This window comes from Manis pentadactyla, chromosome 9 (assembly GCF_030020395.1).
Source record: "Manis pentadactyla isolate mManPen7 chromosome 9, mManPen7.hap1, whole genome shotgun sequence".
Classification (NCBI taxonomy): Eukaryota; Metazoa; Chordata; class Mammalia; order Pholidota; family Manidae; genus Manis; species Manis pentadactyla.
In genome coordinates, this window is record NC_080027.1 from 68,114,194 (window position 1) to 68,135,288 (window position 21,095).

General features: G+C 37.7%; 1 protein-coding gene across 2 annotated transcripts in view; it reads right to left on the minus strand.

Annotated features, from left to right (window-relative positions):
• LGR4 (leucine rich repeat containing G protein-coupled receptor 4) overlaps nucleotides 1-21,095 on the minus strand; it is a 108,861-nt gene that overhangs the window by 2,760 nt on the left and 85,006 nt on the right. For both annotated transcript variants that reach the window (XM_036879060.2, XM_057507523.1), the window contains exons 6-17: nucleotides 20,311-20,382; nucleotides 10,406-10,474; nucleotides 9,392-9,463; nucleotides 9,146-9,217; nucleotides 8,738-8,806; nucleotides 7,130-7,201; nucleotides 6,002-6,067; nucleotides 5,267-5,338; nucleotides 3,563-3,634; nucleotides 3,144-3,269; nucleotides 2,160-2,275; nucleotides 1,820-1,903 (exon numbers count right to left, since the gene is read on the minus strand). In XM_036879060.2, coding sequence (XP_036734955.2) covers nucleotides 1,820-1,903; nucleotides 2,160-2,275; nucleotides 3,144-3,269; nucleotides 3,563-3,634; nucleotides 5,267-5,338; nucleotides 6,002-6,067; nucleotides 7,130-7,201; nucleotides 8,738-8,806; nucleotides 9,146-9,217; nucleotides 9,392-9,463; nucleotides 10,406-10,474; nucleotides 20,311-20,382 — 962 coding nt within the window. The remainder of the gene's footprint in view (nucleotides 1-1,819; nucleotides 1,904-2,159; nucleotides 2,276-3,143; nucleotides 3,270-3,562; nucleotides 3,635-5,266; nucleotides 5,339-6,001; nucleotides 6,068-7,129; nucleotides 7,202-8,737; nucleotides 8,807-9,145; nucleotides 9,218-9,391; nucleotides 9,464-10,405; nucleotides 10,475-20,310; nucleotides 20,383-21,095) is intronic.

Sequence of the window (21,095 nt, forward strand, 5' to 3'; positions counted from 1 at the left end):
AACATGTATTTTACATACTTCTTATGCTTTCAAAGGCCATCTGATGAAGCAGGTTAAGATAGGTGGTACAATTATCCCCATTTTTCACCCAGAGATACTGAGATTTCAAAATGTGTGAGTGACCTGACAAAGGTTATTCAGTTAGATAGAAGAGCGAAGTCTAAAGTGCACTGATGTTAACTACTCATACAAAGCTATGCCCATTAAAACCCTGTGTAACTTAAACAGGATTGCAAGAACTAATGTAGTAGCTGAATTTTATGTTCCAGTAACTAACTTTGACAGGCTAGTTATATCACAAATGACAACTGTTTTATTTAAAAATTAGTGAAGAAAAACAATATATTGTTTACAAAGCACAAGTGTGCTTCCACTGCCTAAAAGATATGTTCTGATTTTGCTTTTTGAACTGTCATGAAATTGGATACATGCCATAAAGCATTTTAATCACTGAGACAGTCACAGAACAAGCCAACTCTGCACCTTTTATATGTATTTGCCTTTCAAATAATGCAAGAAACATTTTAAAATTATTTTTATCCCCACCAAAGTTGTTAAGAGGGAGCTTTCACCTTTACCTCTGTATCTGAATTCATCCTTCCTCAAGGAAGAAAGAGTAGCCTTTCTACCTGGGAGAACAGGGCACCCTTGGGAAAGTATCTGACTAGTAGGTGGAGTTACATTCCCTCAAATGGCTGGGAAACAGGCTCCACCCAGTCCCTGTCTTTGGAAACCTGCTGCCTCCTCCAGTTCTAACAGAAGGATCTGCTTTCCTCTACTTCCTGCTTCTGAGTGAGCACATGGGTGTCTGTGTGTGACAACGGACTGGGGAAGATAGGCCTGCAGTGCGTCCGTGATGCAGCCTTGGGAGATGAGCTCAGACAAGCTTTCCTCCTGGGTGACCCCACGGTATGAGTTCAGTGTGGAGGAAATGGGATCTCTGCATGTTCATGTCTGCCTCCCCTTTAATAAAGCTGCTCCCTTCTCATCAGGTTGTCAGTTCCACATGTACATTCTCCAACAAAGGGAGTGAGCTGCACCCCTTACCTTCAACAGTACAGAAACAAGATAAAATAAATTGTGTATGCTTAAATGATTCTTGCCAGTTCCATTCACTCATCTGATCATGTTAAGTTTATTCTTAACTATGTGCACTATGTGAAGTATTAAAAAAAAAGACATATACAGCCTATCAGGAAGCTCACAATTCACAGTAATCACTAAAGAACCCAAAATAGTTATGATTTTGGTAATTAAATCAATGTCCGGGTCATCCTGCATCATTACACTAAAAAAGGAATCTATTTCATAGCACACAATTTAGCCAATTTATTTTCTTTTACAGTTAGAATACTACATCTATCTTTTCTGATAGATTAGGCAGAACACAACTTCATAAATATGTGGTGTCACTTCAGTAAATTTCCCAAATCTGCTAAAGTTCAAGGAAGTAAAAAAGAAAAGGAGAGGCAAGCTTTAAAAAGACAGAAAAAAGCTAACACTAAAAATCTTTAAGGATTGGAAACTTATAGAGCTCCTAAAATTAAGGGAGCATTAAGAAAGTGCCTCTCAATCTTATGTGAGCACAGCCCTCAGTGGGGGAGCCCGTTAAATTCTGAGTCAATGGTTCTGGGCCCGAGGCACTGCTAGAGGTGCCTATGGCTCCTGGTACACAAACCACTCATGAGTTAGAAAGGCCTTTTGAGATCATCCAGTCCCACCCCTGGTTCAGAAATCCCATCTAGCCCCAAAAGTTTTAGACATGTTTACGTAATGTTCATTTAAGGCAAGAAAGTGCAGCAAAAGGCATTGGGCATACCTGTTGAGGGTGTACAATGAATAATTATTTGACTATGTTCTTCATTTTCAGCACTGCCTGTGACACCTGCTGCATCAGCGGGACCTAGATATACCACAAGCTGTGTTTAGTTCAAGCTTTACACACAATTCAAAAAACCAGGTTTCCTGTAATCTTCTGTGCCTCTTAGGCATGAAAGTTCCGCTTATACGAGGCTTAGTAATATTAAATATGCCAGTAACACAGTAAATGCCATTTTTCTTACAGATTTCATTTTGAACCTTTACACACTGATTACAGTAACAGAGATATTGATTAATACCATAAAGAGTGTTCTATTTCAAAAAGTACATGCACTTGCCTTTATCCTTTGCCACATTGTGGTCTTGGAGGCTGTTATCTTCTGTGTTTGAATGTGTGTAAGAGTCACAACCCCAAAATGCACAGCACTGATAAGCATATGGTACAGATAAAGACCTGGAAAAAATTGTAATAGCTACATTGAATAACAACTTCACAGACATGTTTTTGTTTTGTAAAAAGTGTTTTTATCTTTGAAAGCTCCAGCCTAGGAGTCATTATCTTCTCCAGACCTCAGTTTCCTCCTCTGTGAAAAGAGTTCTGGTATCAGATGACACCATGAGTTTCTTCACTTATACAAGATATGCTTTTAAAAACTGAATTTAAATCAAGCCCTCTTTAAAATGTAACAGCAAAAACAAAAACAAAAAAAGATGAAAAAATAAAATTTAAAAAATTAAAAAAAAAAGAAATGTAATAACAATACTGCAATTTAAAGTAAAATCCTATCAGACTCCTTTTATAAATGAATTAACCATGCCCAATTTATCATATGAAACAGCTAATTAAAATTAGTGTCCCAGGTCATTTGTGACTTTATACCATTAAATGAATTTCTGTTGTTCATATAAATAGAGTGAAGATATTCATTCTCTTCTATATTACCAAGCCCTGTCTCTACTATACCTAATGAGGTCCCCACTCCAACGCTAACGTCTCTGTGAAGTATTATAACATTGTATCGATTTTCTATAGGTTCCCACTGATGTGCTTTCTGCCGCCTTGATGCTAAACAAATCCATGACATGAAAAACATTCTGATGAATGGCTCTACTATCTCTCTGACAGCATCAAGAGCTCCAGTTCATGTTCTCAAACACTGTAGGATAATCTTTTTTAACCAAATTTGTGAGAGTATTAAGGTAGAAAATACTCAAATTATAGCCTCCTAGAAAACCTGGGAACCAGAGCAAAAGATGAGCACACTGTGTAATTTGGGGGCCTCCCATAATTTCAACAAAAAAGAACAAAAAGCAAAACACACCTGAGATTAACAAAGTCTTTTGCTGCTAAAGCTTCTTTCAGCTTGAAGTTGCCCACAAGTTTCAGCTGATTCAGCCCATTCAGGCCTTCCGTAGGAAATGAAGTTAATTCATTGAAACTTACATCTCTAAAATGTGAACGAGACTTCAAATTAACTCCTAAGATGCAAATCACATAAAAACATCTGTACATATATTAAAATCATGAATATTAGAGCTCCAAGAGGAAGCTTAGGTGTGCTAAAACAACTGATCCAGCTTCATCTCGCCATCTTAGAAGCTGTCACTACATCAATGCAGGTTAGCATTTATACAAGGGAATAACTACACAAAAATATTTTGATAGAACAATGCTAAAACACAAGTTTCTGTAGGCTATTCATTACTTTCATGGTATTACTGCATAAAATTGTCAACTTACAGGTTAGTTATTGACCCAAGCTTGGCAAATGCTCTACTGTGAATTTCATGGATCAGGTTTCTACTCAGATCTCTGCAATTATAAGAATAACATGTTAATCTTTTCAAATAAACTCAAACTGCAGGTATTTTGAACTACACTTTACATTCTGAGTATTCACTGTATCACTGATAACAAATCTTGTTAATCTTGTCCAACAACATTTTTATGTTTACGCTCAATGTTTCTCCTTCACAAAAATCTACTTCTTGAAATGTGTTCCAGGTACAACAATTCTGGTTGGCATCTGTCTCAAAACAGTTGTGAATTTTCTCTACCTTATCATTCTGGTACAAGTTCAAAAATATAAATGATATGATATAACCTTTGGTACTAGTAAAGAGGTGAGGAAAAGCTCAGCTCCTGACAAGGCTGAAAATAAAAACAGGTTTCATATTATTTGCCTTCTCAAAGGTTAGTGATAAGGCCCTGAGGGAAGACAAATGATCAATATGCAAACAAGGGCATTCCAGAAGGGCTTCAGATATCATTCTTTCCCCAAGCAGGAAAAAAAAGTCATATCAACACCAGAGCCGTACTATATTCAGGAACACACCCTGAGGAATTGTGATATGACAGAACTAATAAAATAGAAATGATCTGCAACCACATTTAAACTGCGCTTTAATGATAATTTAAAGATAGGACAAATTCATTCCATTACACATCTCCTGGATAACAGGAAAACTTGGTTCCAAATCATGAAAAGGCCAGTTTTCATTGTGGTAGCTTATCAGCCCTCTACAACTGTTGGCAGCTAGTAGCCAGTCCCCTTCCTCACCACTTACCACCCACACCCACAGTAAGCCTGTCAGCAACAAGGAAAGATCCAGCAACCTAATCACAAACAAAACATTTTCCAGTAAAATGCATTTTCAATTTCTTAGTTGGGAAACCTGTCAAAAAGGACTCAATATAAGTGATTTCACTTCACTTCACTGTCAGTTTGCCAAATTTATTTGGTATCTTATAATTTATATGTTCACTAATTTAGTATATTGTGTTTTCCACACTATGAAGTCAGTGACAAGATTTGCCTCAGTCACCTCTATATTCCCAGGTGCTTAATACACCACTTGGGACAAATATACACTCAAATACAAATAATTTCTAAATGAGGACATCTGCTACATATTAACTATATTTGTCATGATAGATACAGAGGTACAGAGGTTGCCAACTTTTTTGTAGAAAGCCAGAGAGTAAATATTTTTCACCTCTGGGGTTCATAAGGTCTGTCTTACACCTATTCAACTCTGCCACAGTATGGTAAAAGCAGCTTCAGACTGCACCAAAGCAAAAGGGCATGGCCGTGTTTCCATAAAACTTAATTTACAAAAACAGGAGGCAAGTCAGATCTGACCCAAAGACCATAGTGGACCTACCCTCGCCCTAATGAATTGGCAAACCTCATTATTATGACTTGAAAACAAACTTGTCTCTCAGGTTATACACATTACACTTTTTTACTCATTAATGTACAGTATTATAAATTAGCTAAGGTAAAAAATAACATAAGTAGATTATAAAGTACCATGTGGTAAAGTTTAAACAATATTTGCACATAATAAAATCTTATCTTCAAGCATATTATAGGAATTATAATGATCTATTAATTTATAGTTTGACAAAAATTTTGTTTCCAATCATCAAAGAGAAACTTACAGAATCCTTAGGGATATTAGGTCTTGAAAGGTACCTTCCTTTATTTGGTGGATCTGATTACGTTGCAAAGAACTAAAAAATAATAATAATGATGAAAGAGAAAAGGAGAGAAGAAAAAAACTATCTTAAACTATTTCTAAGTTTAAATATTCATCCTTAGGTAACACTGATCTTGTTGAAAGTAAAGAGAACTGCTATTTCCTCACATATAAGACGAAAGGGTTAGACTAACCGGTATTCCCTCCGGATTTATACCAGGAGTTAGTATACACTATCTAAATTCCTTATCAACTCCACTCAGAAGAGCAGGAAGACATTACAGCAGGAAAGGACCCAGGACACAATTGTAACACATGCCATAGGAAGAAGAGGAAGGAAGAGATCAATAATGGAGAATTAATGCCTCCTCTCCCCACCTCCTGATCAAACTCCATCAGCTCTGTCCTATAGGTACACAGTAGGTATCGATATCTGGTTTCCCTCAACAGCCAGGAACAGCTTTTGTTTGGCTTTGGGTGTACACCACCATCCCCCACACTGCATCTCACAGAATGCCTGACAGGTACAGAATAAACGCTGGTTGCATGAACACACCTGTAAATTTGACATTCATGGAATTACCCTATTATATTAATTTCTAATTTTGTAATATTAAAGCCATTTATTTAAAATAGAAAATGCTCAATGAAGTAACAACACACCAGAGCAAAAAGAGTAATTGAAAGGCTGACTTACATTTCTTCCAGAGCATGGCAACCATTAAAGTTTGGAAGGTCTTTTATATTGTTGTAAGACAAGTCCCTTAAAACAACAGAAATTAACAAGTTAATTTTATGTTGTTGGAATACTACATTAAAGAAGCTGCATTCAGAAGCACTGAAAGCAGGCCCAAGATCTATAATAAAGGGATGGCTGAAGAAAAGCACCTATTATTTTTCCTAAGATTGATAAACTTCTAGAGCACAACAGGCTTAAGATTTGCAAATTTCAAGCACATAATGTTGAGTGCAGACAATATAAAACATATTGAAAACATTAAGTATATAAAATAAATATATAAAAAATAATATGGAAAATATATAACAGGTTTAAGAGGTGAAATTATGAGGTTTTTAATTTGTTTTTATAATACTGTTTACACCATAAATCATTTGTTACTTAATTTAAAAAGCTATAGAAGGAGTAGTATGTGTACTGACATTTTTAAAAACATTTATGTTAAATCAACTATTGGGACTACTTAACTCTCAGTTAACCCCATTACAGTTTTTCCTGAATGGTGATCAGCACATTTGATACTCCACCACACCATTTAATTACTTATTAATCAATCAGTCACTTACTTTGTTACTATCGCTTTCCACTGAACACTTATTAACAACTTAGCAACTTAATTGTTTGTTCTTGTCACGTTTTTACATCTTTTATTTACTTTTAATTTCTTGGGTAGCCTAAAAGATTTTGGTGAGCTCCATGCTTAGTTGATTCCTGATCCCACAAGGATTCGGATTCTGCCCAGGTTACAAATGAAAGAGCAGGATATGGACAGTAACACCAACCAGGTGACTAGAATGAGGATGAAGAGACAGAATAAGGAAAAAAAAAAACAAGGAAGAACCTAATTTGGTTTTACTTTGCTCAAAGTCAAGTCACAAGAATGTGTGATACATACAGAACCCTAAAATCAAATTCAAATAAACATTACGTACCTTGGGGGTGTCACTCAAATACCTGCTCATTTCCACAAAGGGAACAAACAACTATACCTTAAAATTACCTAACATAAATAGTTCATTAAAAATAAAACTCAACACATGAGAAGAACATAAAAGGAAAGGTATGAGAAGGGAGAACACAACTTACAAAGTCCTAAGCATCTTTTGTTCTTGGCACAAATTACTGGATATGGTGCTTATCTTCGTACCTGTCAAGGTCCTGTGGAAAAACATTGTTCATCTAAGAAATGGTTCAAGCTGACATGGTAAACAAAATGCTATTCTCAAATAGAAAAATAAATGCTCACATATTTGCATATGGACTAGAGTCTCTGTGCCCCATTGCCTAATTACTCCCCAGAGTTAGGTATGTGGGAGGATGAATTAACCATTGATACTGGTATCATTTTCATAGCAGTGCAGAAAAGCTGGTGACAGGAGATGTTAATATTGTCCAAATGAAGAGCTTGATTTTGCACACAGACCAACAAAGAAAGCACTAATCCAGTCACAGCCTGACCATCACCTGCAAGTTCTATCACCCCTTCACACCCAAAACAAGTCCCTTAAAACTCTGGTAATTAACATTTATTTTATGTTATCAGAATACTACATGAAAAGAGCTGTATGCAGAAGCACTGAAAGTACAACCAAAATTTGTATAGCATCCTGCCCCTAAACCTTGTTTCTGTCTTTGCTTTTTCAGTCAACCCAACTCAAATTTTTCTAAAATTTTCTTACTCCCCTCCTTTCTATGTTCCCATATGCAGCCAATCACTAATTCCTCTGTAAGTGTTTCTGGCATCTGACCCTCTCTTTTCCCTTTTACTGCTACTATGCAGATCAAGGTGAAGTGATACAAAGAGGCGTGAAAGACTCTCAGAACACATGGAGGAAGTCCAGTGATTGACTGAGGACAAGGAACGCTCATGGTTAAATGTGTCCACTTAGCCAAGTGGCTTATTCCCATGGCCTCCTCACTGTTCTTCCTGTCTACTTTCCCTTCTTATCTTCCTCCCACTACCTGCTCCTATATTCCCAACCCCCCCAAACCGCCTTGAGAGTCAAGTTTAAACTCCTTAGCTCAATGAATCCCAACTTCTTTTTTCTTACATCTTGACACATCTTAACATTTATGTGGCAAACTGTGGTTAAGGCTCCTGTGGCTGGAGACCCTAGCCACCTCAGATCCCACCTGGCTGCCTGGAGGGTTGAGGCCATCAGAATCTTGGATGTATGTGTCACCCATTCACAGACCACCCATTAGAAAACTTTGTTGTAACCAAATGTTCAGTGTTCAAGGCTTGCAGTTTTAAAATTGCAACCCAAACAATTTTCCAAATTCCACTATATCACTCCCCATTTCCATTATAAAATTCAGCTCTAGCTATATGTGATCATCCTTGCCAGCCATAAGGGTAGTTTATTAAACCCTGCCCTTCTATACAGAAAGAGCTAGCTCTGGGAAACCTGCCAGTATTCAATTTTGAAACATTTCACCTCCACTGTGAAGCCTTCTTTGATAGACTGCTATACTTCTGAGTTTCTAAAGCACTGTTTCTAATTAGTTACTGCTCTTTATTTTCAAGGGCCTTTTCAGATCTTATCTCCACATACATACGTATGCATGACAGTCACAAAGGGAGACAATCAGGAATCAACATAAACCCATCATCATCACCAAAACCCACTGGCACTCTGATAGCAGGCCAGGGTGTTGTATTTACGCAACCCCTATACAAATGGCCACACTTACAGACTCTCCAGATGGACAGTTCCAGTCAGATTGGGGAATCGCTGCACCATGCTTGCACCACGAATAACTCTTTGAGAAATTGGGAGCAAAAAATTAATTTAAAATAAAAAACTTTCATAGATATTTTCATTTGACTTTTTAAACAGTTTAACATTACAGGGTTACTATACCCCAAAATAAAAATAGTTTAATCTCTTGACTATACCTGAAAAATGTGATAATTTGGCTAAATATTCACATAAATAAGAACCATCAGAAATTTTCACAGTCGTCCTTTGGACTTCCACCAAAGGAAAAGAATAGAAAATATTTTGTTTGTTTTCTAGAGCTAAAATAATAAATTCTGGTTTCCCATTAAAACAATTATATAAACATTTAGGTTTTTTTAAAAACTGATATAATACTTACAAGGAATGCAGATCAGATAAATTGTGAAATGCTGAGTTCCCCACAAAAGATAGAGGATTATCATACAAATGTCTGTAAAAATATCCAAAAAAGGCCAAGTTTTCATATGTTCACAAGCCCGCCAAAACATCTATGCTCACAAAGTCCATATACCTAAAGCTTGAATCATTCTTCATCCAGACGTTTGGTATCATAGACATAGCTTTATAGGATTATATATTAAAAGAAACTTTCAAAACTACTTACATAGTTTTTAGGAGTGGATTACCACCAAATGCTCCATCAGGGATCACAGAAATAGAATTACTATGAAATAGCCTAAAAAGATAGGAAAAATATTTTGAAAGGCCTATCTCCTTATGCAGTAAGTTAAAATCAAAGTACCCACTCCTGTTTAGTATTATGAGAAATATAACTGATAAGATCTACATGAAAATTTCAAAAATGAGACTAACACTACAAGATCCTGACAGGCAGAAACTGCACATTACACGTTCCTCTCACCAGTATCTAGCCTTGCACAGTAATTGCTGTGCGGAAACTGAATTTTTAATTCCATCTCACCTTTTTTCCAGATGATACCTAGTTCTTTTTAAACCCTCTGCTTATCCTAGCATCTATCAGGTCCTTCATATACTTTTAGGGGTTTGCTTCAACATCGAAGAACTTTAGGTCATTAGAAACATAAATGTTCTAACCCCCAAATCTCTCTCAGTTGCTGCACTCAGTCCTTAAGCATCTCAGATATTTGCTACCGACTTGTAACACACATTTCCTGTTATGCCATATACCTTGCTATCTCTGCCCTGGACAATCCAACATCTAAACTGCTCCATCTCTTTCATTTATTTAAATATTTCCATCCTTTCAAGTCCAGTCAAACACCTTATCTTTAATGGTGCTTATTCTAGTGACCCCAAGCCTCAGTGAGGTCTTTTTCTGGACTGATTTATTTATCCCATTGATTCAGCACTTGTTTCTACCCAGAAGGATCTGTCTTAGATGGTCAGCCTCCCCAGTGAGACTAAGACAAGTTCCCTAAAGGCAGAGACTGTGCATTATGCTTTCGTCTCCTAGTAGCTGGCCTTGCACAGTGATCTATGCTCAGAGTGGTCCAAACTATCTAACAAAACCCAATCTGTCTGATCGTGTGTGTGTGTTAATGTATGTAATGGAACAGAAATGCTTTAAAATCTCATTGTTGGAAGTTTAAATGGTGTGTTCTAAGGATACTGAAGCACAGAGCAAAGCAATACTTACAGCTCTTTTAGGCTAGGAAGGGCTTTAATGGCTTGAGGAAATTCCCCTAAGTTATTATAATTCAAGTCCCTAGAAAAAAAATAAAGACCAGAGAAAATATGTAAGAACATTGGAAGAGTGGTCACAAGTTATAAGGCATGTTGGTACAAGGGTATTCTTTTAAAAATCATATCCTCTGGGTGATAATCTTTCTTTACCAACTATATTGTCATTTGAAAGCCTACAGGAGTTTAACTGAATTTTTTATACCTTTCCTTAAAATATCGAATAGAAAAAAGAATTATCATTCTTCTATGATGTTTCTCAGTCAATCTTAAAAGCTCAAAGGATCCTCAGAATCACATATTACTCGTGAGCTTAGACAAACAAATTATCTGAATGGCATTTTTCAGGGAACTCACCATAAAACAGAATTTACTGAATGTCCGTTTACAAAGGACAATAGCCTGAAACCAAGGTTTCCATTTGGGGTTTAGAGTGACTTCCAGAAATTCTGGCAAAAGGGCAGCTGACTTCAGCCCAACCACCAGCAGGATGGCCTGAGATACTGAACAAGCAGAAGGACCAGGATAGATTCAGACAACTATTGCCCTGAAGCAGGTTATGAATTGTTGAAAAGGTTACATGAATTAAGAGAGAGAAAAGCCACAGTGATCTGTACCAAAATGTCTTAATTCTGAGTGTGTTTACATTTTCATTTCTTTTAACCTAAAAAGAAATGTCAATGTATGATTGGCAGCCTCCAATCATGATTTCAGAATGAGCATAAAACAGTCTTAAATCCAGCTCCTCAGAGACCTATTTTGTTTCTTTTCCTACATAAAAAAGTGGCAAATAAAAATTTAACTGAGAAGAAGAGTTTAATTTTACTATAATTGAAATAGTATCTATGGTTGAGGATAGTAAGATCCAATTAGTTTTCTGTTAAGTTATTATTTACATACTTAGAAAGAGAGAACAGTTGGAAATATCTTCCTCAAGAGCTTCAAGTTTCAGATATCCACTGATGTTCACTATCATTTAGTTGTTTAGACAGGCAAGTGGATTAATGGAGTACTAAAAAAAGTTAAGTCTTCTCATTAACTGACAGGTAACCAGAAAATTCAGTTAAACAAAATATTAAAATAGCAAATATTGTAAATCTTTAAATAAAGGCAACTAAAATAAACTGAAACAACAAAAATAAAGATCCTACTTTTAATTACATATGGCTGCACAATGTCTTTTGCTCATACATACACTGTGATGTACAGTTGAAATAGCTAGAATCCCCAAACACTTTAACTAGTAGAAACAACAAAAATATCCTAAGCAAAATGGAAAGCTATATTGTATTTAGCATAAGAAAGCAGAGATAATATTCAAACCCAGTGTTAATAATTAGCGAGCCAACTGAGATCACGGAAAAAATTAAAAACACTTTTTCCATAATTAATTTATGAGATTCAAAGTTCCAAAACTGTCATTCACTTTAACAAAACGACAAATGTTTTAGAAGTAACATAGACTGGCAGAACGAGTTGTTTTCTAGGTGTACTTTTGAAAGAAATATCAAGTTCAAGCTTGAGCGCCACTTTTTAACCATAAAATTCACAGATTACTATTCATAACTTTATTATTTCGTGGAAAGAATTTAGTCATGTATTAAAGCAAATTAATAATGAACTGAACTCAAGACCATTATTTTCCCCTTGCTGCAGTGAAATACAAAACTGCACCAGTGGGAGGGGCGGAAGATGGCGGCGTGAGTAGAGCAGCGGAAATCTCCTCCCAAAACAACATATATCTATGAAAATATAACAAAGACAACCCTTCCTAGAATAAAGACCAGAGGACACAGGACAATATCCAGACCACATCCGCACATGAGAGAACCCAGCGCCTCGCGAAGGGGGTAAGATACAAGCCTCGGCCCGGCTGGAGCCGAGCGCCCCTCCCCCCAGCTCCAGGCGGGAGAAGAGCAGGCAGAGCAGGAGGGAGACGGAGCACAGGACTGCCGAACGCCCAGCCCCAGCCATCCGGGCCAGAGTGCAGGGCGCTCTAGAGTACTAGGAAAACAGGGCAGCAAGAACAATGAGCAGGCACTGGAGGCTGGGCGACAGAGGACATTGTTTTTTTTTTTTTTTTTTTTTTGCTTTTCTGCTGTTTTGTTTTGGTGAGCACTTTTTGGAAGTCTTAAAGGGATAGGGACCCCAATACTAGGGAAACAGGGCAGAAAGACCGGTGAGCAGAGGCCTGAGGCTGGCACCGGAGAATAAAGAAAAACGAACGACCACCTTTTTTTTTTTTTTTTTAATTAAAAACTTTTTTTTTTTTAATTTAAAATTTTTTTTTCTTTTTTTTTTTTTTTTGGTGGTCGTTGTTTTGTTTTGGCGGGTGCTTTTCGGAAGTCTTAAAGGGGCAGGGCGGGTCACTTAATCCAGAGGTAGGGAATCCGGGATCTCTGGGCACCCTAACCCCTGGGCTGCAGGGAGCAGGGAAGCCCTTTACGGAGATAAATAGCCTCCAGGCCGCTCACCCTCCAACGCGACTCCACCATTTTGGAGTAGCTGCCCAAGCCAGGCCACGCCCACAGCAACAGCGGAGATTAACTCCATAGCAGCCGGGCAGGAAGCAGAAACCCTGTCTGCGCGCAGCACAAGCCACTAGAGGTCGCTGTTCTCCCAGGAGAGGAGGGCCACAAACCAACAAGAAAGGAAGTCCTTCCAGCCGTCACTCGTCCCAGTTCTGCAGACTATTCCTATCACCATGAAAAGGCAAAGCTACAGGCAGACAAAGATCACAGAGACAACACCAGAGGAGACAGACCTAACCAGTCTTCCTGAAAAAGAATTCAAAATAAGAATCATAAACATGCTGACAGAGATGCAGAGAAATACGCAAGAGAAATGGGATGAAGTCCGGAAGGAGATCACAGATGCCAGAAAGGAGATCGCAGAAATGAAACAAACTCTGGAAGGGTTTATAAGCAGAATGGATAGAATGCAAGAGGCCATTGATGGAATTGAAACCAGAGAACAGGAACGCATAGAAGCTGACATAGAGAGAGACAAAAGGATCTCCAGGAATGAAACAATATTAAGACAACTGTGTGACCAATCCAAAAGGAACAATATCCGTATTATAGGGGTCCCAGAAGAAGAAGAGAGAGGAAAAGAGATGGAAAGTATCTTAGAAGAAATAATTGCTGAAAACTTCCCCACACTGGGGGAGGAAGTAATCGAACAGACCACGGAAATACACAGAACCCCCAACAGAAAGGATCCAAGAAGGGCAACACCAAGACACATAATAATTAAAATGGCAAAGATCAAGGACAAGGAAAGAGTGTTAAAGGCAGCTAGAGAGAAAAAGGTCACCTATAAAGGGAAACCCATCAGGCTAACGTCAGATTTCTCAACAGAAACCCTACAGGCCAGAAGAGAATGGCATGATATATTTAATACAATGAAACAGAAGGGCCTTGAACCAAGGATACTGTATCCAGCACGACTATCATTCAAATATGACGGTGGGATTAAACAATTCCCAGACAAACAAAAGCTGAGGGAATTTGCTTCCCACAAACCACCTCTACAGGACATCTTACAGGGACTGCTCTAGATGGGAGCACTCCTAGAAAGAGCACAGCACAAAACACCCAACATATGAAGAATCGAGGAGGAGGAACAAGAAGGGAGAGAAGAAAAGAATCTCCAGACAGTGTATATAACAGCTCAATAAGCGAGCTAAGTTAGGCAGTAAGATACTAAAGAGGCTAACTTTGAACCTTTGGTAACCACGAATTTAAAGCCTGCAATGGCAATAAGTATATATCTTTCAATAGTCACCCTAAATGTTAATGGGTTGAATGCACCAATCAAAAGACACAGAGTAACAGAATGGATAAAAAAGCAAGACCCATCTATATGCTGCTTACAAGAAACTCACCTCAAACCCAAAGACATGTACAGACTAAAAGTCAAGGGATGGAAAAACATATTTCAAGCAAACAACAGTGAGAAGAAAGCAGGGGTTGCAGTACTAATATCAGACAAAATAGACTTCAAAACAAAGAAAGTAACAAGAGATAAAGAAGGACACTACATAATGATAAAGGGCTCAGTCCAACAAGAGGATATAACCATTCTAAATATATATGCACCCAACACAGGAGCACCAGCATATGTGAAACAAATACTAACAGAACTAAAGGGGGATATAGACTGCAAAGCATTCATTCTAGGAGACTTCAAGACACCACTCACCCCAAAGGATTGATCCACCGGGCAGAAAATAAGTAAGGACACAGAGGCACTGAACAACACACTAGAGCAGATGGACCTAATAGACATCTATAGAACTCTACATCCAAAAGCAGCGGGATATACATTCTTCTCAAGTGCACATGGAACATTCTCCAGAATAGACCACATACTAGGCCACAAAAAGAGCCTCAGAAAATTCCAAAAGATTGAAATCCTACCAACCAACTCTTCAGACCACAAAGGCATAAAACTAGAAATAAACTGTACAAAGAAAGCAAAGAGGCTCACAAACACATGGAGGCTTAACAACACGCTCCTAAATAATCAATGGATCAATGACCAAATCAAAATGGAGATCCAGCAATATATGGAAACAAATGACAACAACAACACTAAGCCCCAACTTCTGTGGGACACAGCAAAAGCAGTCTTAAGAGGAAAGTATATAGCAATCCAAGCATATTTAAAAAAGGAAGAGCAATCCCAAATGAATGGTCTAATGTCACAATTATCGAAATTGGAAAAAGAAGAACAGATGAGGCCTAAGGTCAGCAGAAGGAGAGACATAATAAAGATCAGAGAAGAAATAAATAAAATTGAGAAGAATAAAACAATAGCAAAAATCAATGAAACCAAGAGCTGGTTCTTCGAGAAAATAAACAAAATAGATAAGCCTCTGGCCAGACTTATTAAGAAGAAAAGAGAGTCAACACAAATCAACAGTATCAGAAACGAGAAAGGAAAAATCACGACGGACCCCACGGAAATGCAAAGAATTATTGGAGAATACTATGAAAACCTATATGCTAACAAGCTGGGAAACCTAGGAGAAATGGACAACTTCCGAGAAAAATATAACCTTCCAAGATTGACATAGGAAGAAACAGAAAATCTAAACAGACCAATTACCAGCAACGAAATTGAAGCGGTAATCAAAAAACTACCAAAGAACAAAACCCCCGGGCCAGATGGATTTACCTCGGAATTTTATCAGACATACAGGGAAGACATAATACCCATTCTCCTTAAAGTTTTCCAAAAAATAGAGGAGGAAGGGATACTCCCAAACTCATTCTATGAAGCTAACATCACCCTAATACCAAAACCAGGCAAAGACCCCACCAAAAAAGAAAACTACAGACCAATATCCCTGAGGAATGTAGATGCAAAAATACTCAATAAAATATTAGCAAACCGAATTCAACAGTACATCAAAAGGATCATACACCATGACCAAGTGGGATTCATCCCAGGGATGCAAGGATGGTACAACATTCGAAAGTCCATCAACATCATCCACCACATCAACAAAAAGAAAGACAAAAACCACATGATCATCTCCATACATGCTGAAAAAGCATTTGACAAAGTTCAACATCCATTCATGTTAAAAACTCTCAGCAAAATGGGAATAGAAGGCAAGTACCTCAACATAATAAAGGCCATCTATGATAAACCCACAGCCAACATTATATTGAACAGCGAGAAGCTGAAAGCATTTCCTCTGAGATCAGGAACTAGACAGGGATGCCCACTCTCTCTACTGTTATTTAACATAGTACTGGAGGTCCTAGCCACGGCAATCAGACAAAATAAAGAAATACAAGGAATCCAGATTGGTAAAGAAGAAGTTAAACTGTCACTATTTGCAGATGACATGATACTGTACATAAAAAAACCCTAAAGACTCCACCCCAAAACTACTAGAACTGATATCGGAATACAGCAAAGTTGCAGGATACAAAATCAACACACAGAAATCTGTGGCTTTCCTATATACTAACAATGAACCAACAGAAAGAGAAATCAGGAAAACAACTCCATTCACAATTGCATCAAAAAAAATAAAATACCTAGGAATAAACCTAACCAAAGAAGTGAAAGACTTATACTCTGAAAACTACAAGTCACTCTTAGGAGAAATTAAAGGGGACACTAACAGATGGAAACTCATCCCATGCTCGTGGCTAGGAAGAATTAATATCGTCAAAATGGCCATCCTGCCCAAAGCAATATACAGATTTGATGCAATCCCTATGAAACTACGAGCAACATTCTTCAATGAACTGGAACAAATAATTCAAAAATTCATATGGAAACACCAAAGACCCCGAATAGCCAAAGCAATCCTGAGAAAGAAGAATAAAGTAGGGGGGAATCTCACTGCCCAACTTCAAGCTCTACTATAAAGCCATAGTAATCAAGACAATTTGGTACTGGCACAGGAGCAAAGCTACAGACCAATGGAACAGACTAGAGAATCCAGACATTAACCCAGACATATATGGTCAATTAATATTTGATAAAGGAGCCATGGACATACAATGGTGAAATGACAGTCTCTTCAAAAGATGGTGCTGGCAAAACTGGACAGCTACGTGTAGGAGAATGAAACTGGACCATTGTCTAACCCCATATACAAAAGTGAACTCAAAATGGATCAAAGACCTGAATGTAAGCCATGAAACCATTAAACTCTTGGAAGAAAACATAGGCAAAAACCTCTTAGACATAAACATGAGTGATCTCTTCGTGAACATATCTCCCTGGGCAAGGAAAACAACAGCAAAAATGAGTAAGTGGGACTATATTAAGCTGAAAAGCTTCTGTACAGCAAAAGACACCATCAATAGAACAAGAAGGATCCCTACAGTATGGGAGAATATATTTGAAAATGACACATCCGATAAAGGCTTGACGTCCAGAATATATAAGGAGCTCACACGCCTCAACAAACAAAAAACAAATAACCCAATTAAAAAATGGGCAGAGGAACTGAACACACAGTTCTCTAAAAAAGAAATACAGATGGCCAACAGACACATGAAAAGATGCTCCACATCGCTAATTATCAGAGAAATGCAAATTAAAACTACAATGAGGTATCACCTCACACCAGTAAGGATGGCTGCCATCCAAAAGACAAACAACAACAAATGTTGGCGAGGCTGTGGAGAAAGGGGAACCCTCCTACACTGCTGGTGGGAATGTAAGTTAGTTCAACCATTGTGGAAAGCAGTATGGAGGTACATCAAAATGCTCAAAACAGACTTACCATTTGACCCAGGAATTCCACTCCTAGGAATTTACCCTAAGAACGCAGCAATCAAGTTTGAGAAAGACAGATGCACCCCTATGTTTATCGCAGCACTATTTACAATAGCCAAGAATTGGAAGCAACCTAAATGTCCATCGATAGATGAATGGATAAGGAAGATGTGGTACATATACACAATGGAATACTACTCAGCCATAAGAAAAGGGCAAATCCAATCATTTGCAGCAACATGGATGGAGCTGGAGGGTATTATGCTCAGTGAAACAAGCCAAGCGGAGAAAGAGAAATACCAAATGATTTCACTTATCTGTGGAATATAAGAACAAAGGAAAAACTGAAGGAACAAAACAGCAGCAGAATCACAGAACTCAAGAATGGACTAACAGGTACCAAAGGGAAAGGGACTCGGGAGGATGGGTGGGTAGGGAGGGATAAGGGGGGGAGAAGTAGGGGGGTATTAAGATTAACATGCATGGGGGGGTAGGAGAAAAGGGAGGGCTGTACAACACAGAGAAGGCAAGTAGTGATTCTACAACATTTTGCTATGCTGATGGACAGTGACTGTAAAGGTGTTTATAGGGGGGACCTGGTATAGGGGAGAGCCTAGTAAACATAATATTCGTCATGTAAGTGTAGATTAGTGATACCAAAAACAAAGCAAAAAAAAAAAAAAAAAAGGGCAGTTCCTGTGTGGTAACCTCCAACGAGTTCTACACAAGGGTATAAAGGGCATATAAAAGTGTAGGCAAAGGGTCTGTTTGTGTTTATACAGAGGATCAAAGCCTAATTGGGCTACCCCAAAAATGAACTAAGATACGATATGAAAAAGAACTTCCAACATCTGCACTCTCTGGAAGACTCATGCCAGAAGATGATCATCAAAAAACCCCAACAAAGATCCACGCACTGCTACAGCTGTAGATGCACTCATCCCACCAGTTCCTGGACTTGCCATGGGAATGAGGAAGGAGATATCTAAGCTGGCCTGTGCATACAGTAAAACAACAAATTTGACTGGATCTATACTGTTGGAACTCAACCAAGAATTTGGAGAAGTGCAAATTGTACTGCTCCAAAATCTTACAACTACAGACTATTTACTGTTAAAAGAACATATGGCATGTGAACAGTCCCCAGGAATGGGTTGTTTTAATTTGTCTGATTTCTCTCAGACTGTCCAAGTTCAGTTGGACAATATCCACCATATCATAGATAAGTTTTCACAAATGCCTAAGGTGCCTAACTGGTTTTCTTGGTTTCACTGGAGATGGCTGGTAATTACAGATATGCTTTGGTTATGTAACTATACTCCTATTATGTTAATGTGTGTGCGCAATTTAAGTAGTAGCTTAAAACCTATTCATGCTGAAGTTACTCTACAAGAAGATATGTCAAAGAAATAATCAATCTTCCCATGTTTTCTTCCGCCTGCTACTTCTATAGCTTTTCTTCTTCCTTCCTAATTACAACCCTTAAATAGAATTCGTACCTCGTATCAAATTTACCGAGTATCATAATTCTTCCAAGTGGTAAAGATACCTCAAGACAAATGCTGGGCATAGAAGCCACAGGGCATAAATATGCAAAGAAGTAAAAAGCTAACCTTTTCAAACAATAAGGCTTCCCTCTCACTTACCAACTTCACATTTCCCTGTATGGCCCCGGAAGATGACTGGTTAGCCAGAGACGGGTAAGATTCCTCAAGGGAGGAACAACCTAAGACAGGCACAGTCGCATGGGGGCCATCAGGTGAGAAATTGGGGATCAACAGAGGTGAGGCTTAGAACCTCACCCCCCCTGTTCTGAGAGAAATCTTCTGCATATGTGGATGTTTTATTGCCCTGGTCTAGCTTGGATTAACACATAGTCTACAGGCACACACCTGATCATCTACATTTGATCTCTTACAACACTAAACTATGTTTTCTACCTTTATCTTGTATCTACCTACCACTTCAGCATTTTATTAAAAATAATAATAATAAAGAGAGAAATGTGGTATCCACATATAAGTCAAGTATAAAAACCAAATGAGTATTCATATTTGAACTGACTGTTTAGAGTTCATAATGCATGAGCAAAACCGAAAGTTTCTGTGATGACTGCCCTTGTACTGTTCACCATGTAACTTATTCATTATGTAAGAATTTGTTCTACATGTAAGAACTTGTTTGTTATGCCTCAGAAGATTGGAGACTGACGAAAATTAGGCTTGGGGTGGATTAATGATTGTGCATTGAGCATTGACTCCCCTATACAGAATTTTATTGTCGTTAACAACCATTTGATCAATAAATATGAGAGATGCCCTCACAAATAAAAAAGGACAGACTTCCAATGGTAAAATAAATAAGTAACCAGGATGTAATGTATAGCATAAGGAATATAGTCAAGATATTGTAACAGCTTGGTAGGGTGATAGCTGGAACCTAGAATTATGTATATAAATGTTCTACCACTGTGTTGTACACTTGAAACTAATGTAATGTAATACTGTGCATCAACTACCCTTCAATAAAAAATAATAATTAAAAAAAAAAAACAAAAAACCTGCACCAGTAACATCACAATGTGATTATCAGAAATCGGAATAAACTTACAAGGTCTCCAGGTTATCCAATCCATCAAAACAGTGCTGACCCAGGTTTTTTATTTTATTGTTATGTAGATGCCTATGGAAAAAAGCATCAAAATGACTTAACATCACCCAATGGCAGCTATTATGTTTTATATGTCTAAACTGGCTTAAAGGAATGTGACGCTAAACATTTCAATACTTGACTAATGGAAACAGCACTGATGTATACTGCACAAACTCAGATTCATTGAACATAGAATACCATGGCAAAGGAAATATCTCTAGTGGAAAAATGGCACACACATTGAAGACTCTTTAATATTTACCCATACCAAAACAAAAGTTTTGATGAGCTTTTAATGATATGAAGTGGAACTTTGATGAGTTCTCCTGTAAGAAGGTGGAGAAAATGGCATGGACGAATACAACATACTTAACATCGGTGAGAATTGGTAACATTTTATTACATCTTAAGTTTTCAAAGACTAAAAATACAGAGAATCATATACTCTGTGAACAGAGTGTATGAATAGACAAGGTGGTTAAGAAATTAAATACCATGGAAACCTATTTTCTGGGAGCATCTCAACGTGAATCTGCTTCTTTTAACACTGAATACATTGCTGGCACACAATTAAAGCTCTGCAAGAGTTTGCCAGATGAACCAATTTCTCCTCGTGATTACAATTGGCCATATTATTTTAGAGAGATTCAACAGTTCTCAACAGACACTAATTTTTTCAATTATTCTAGTTTGTATTTTACACAGTCGTCATGTTTAATTTTGTCAAAAAGGCAGCTCCCCCA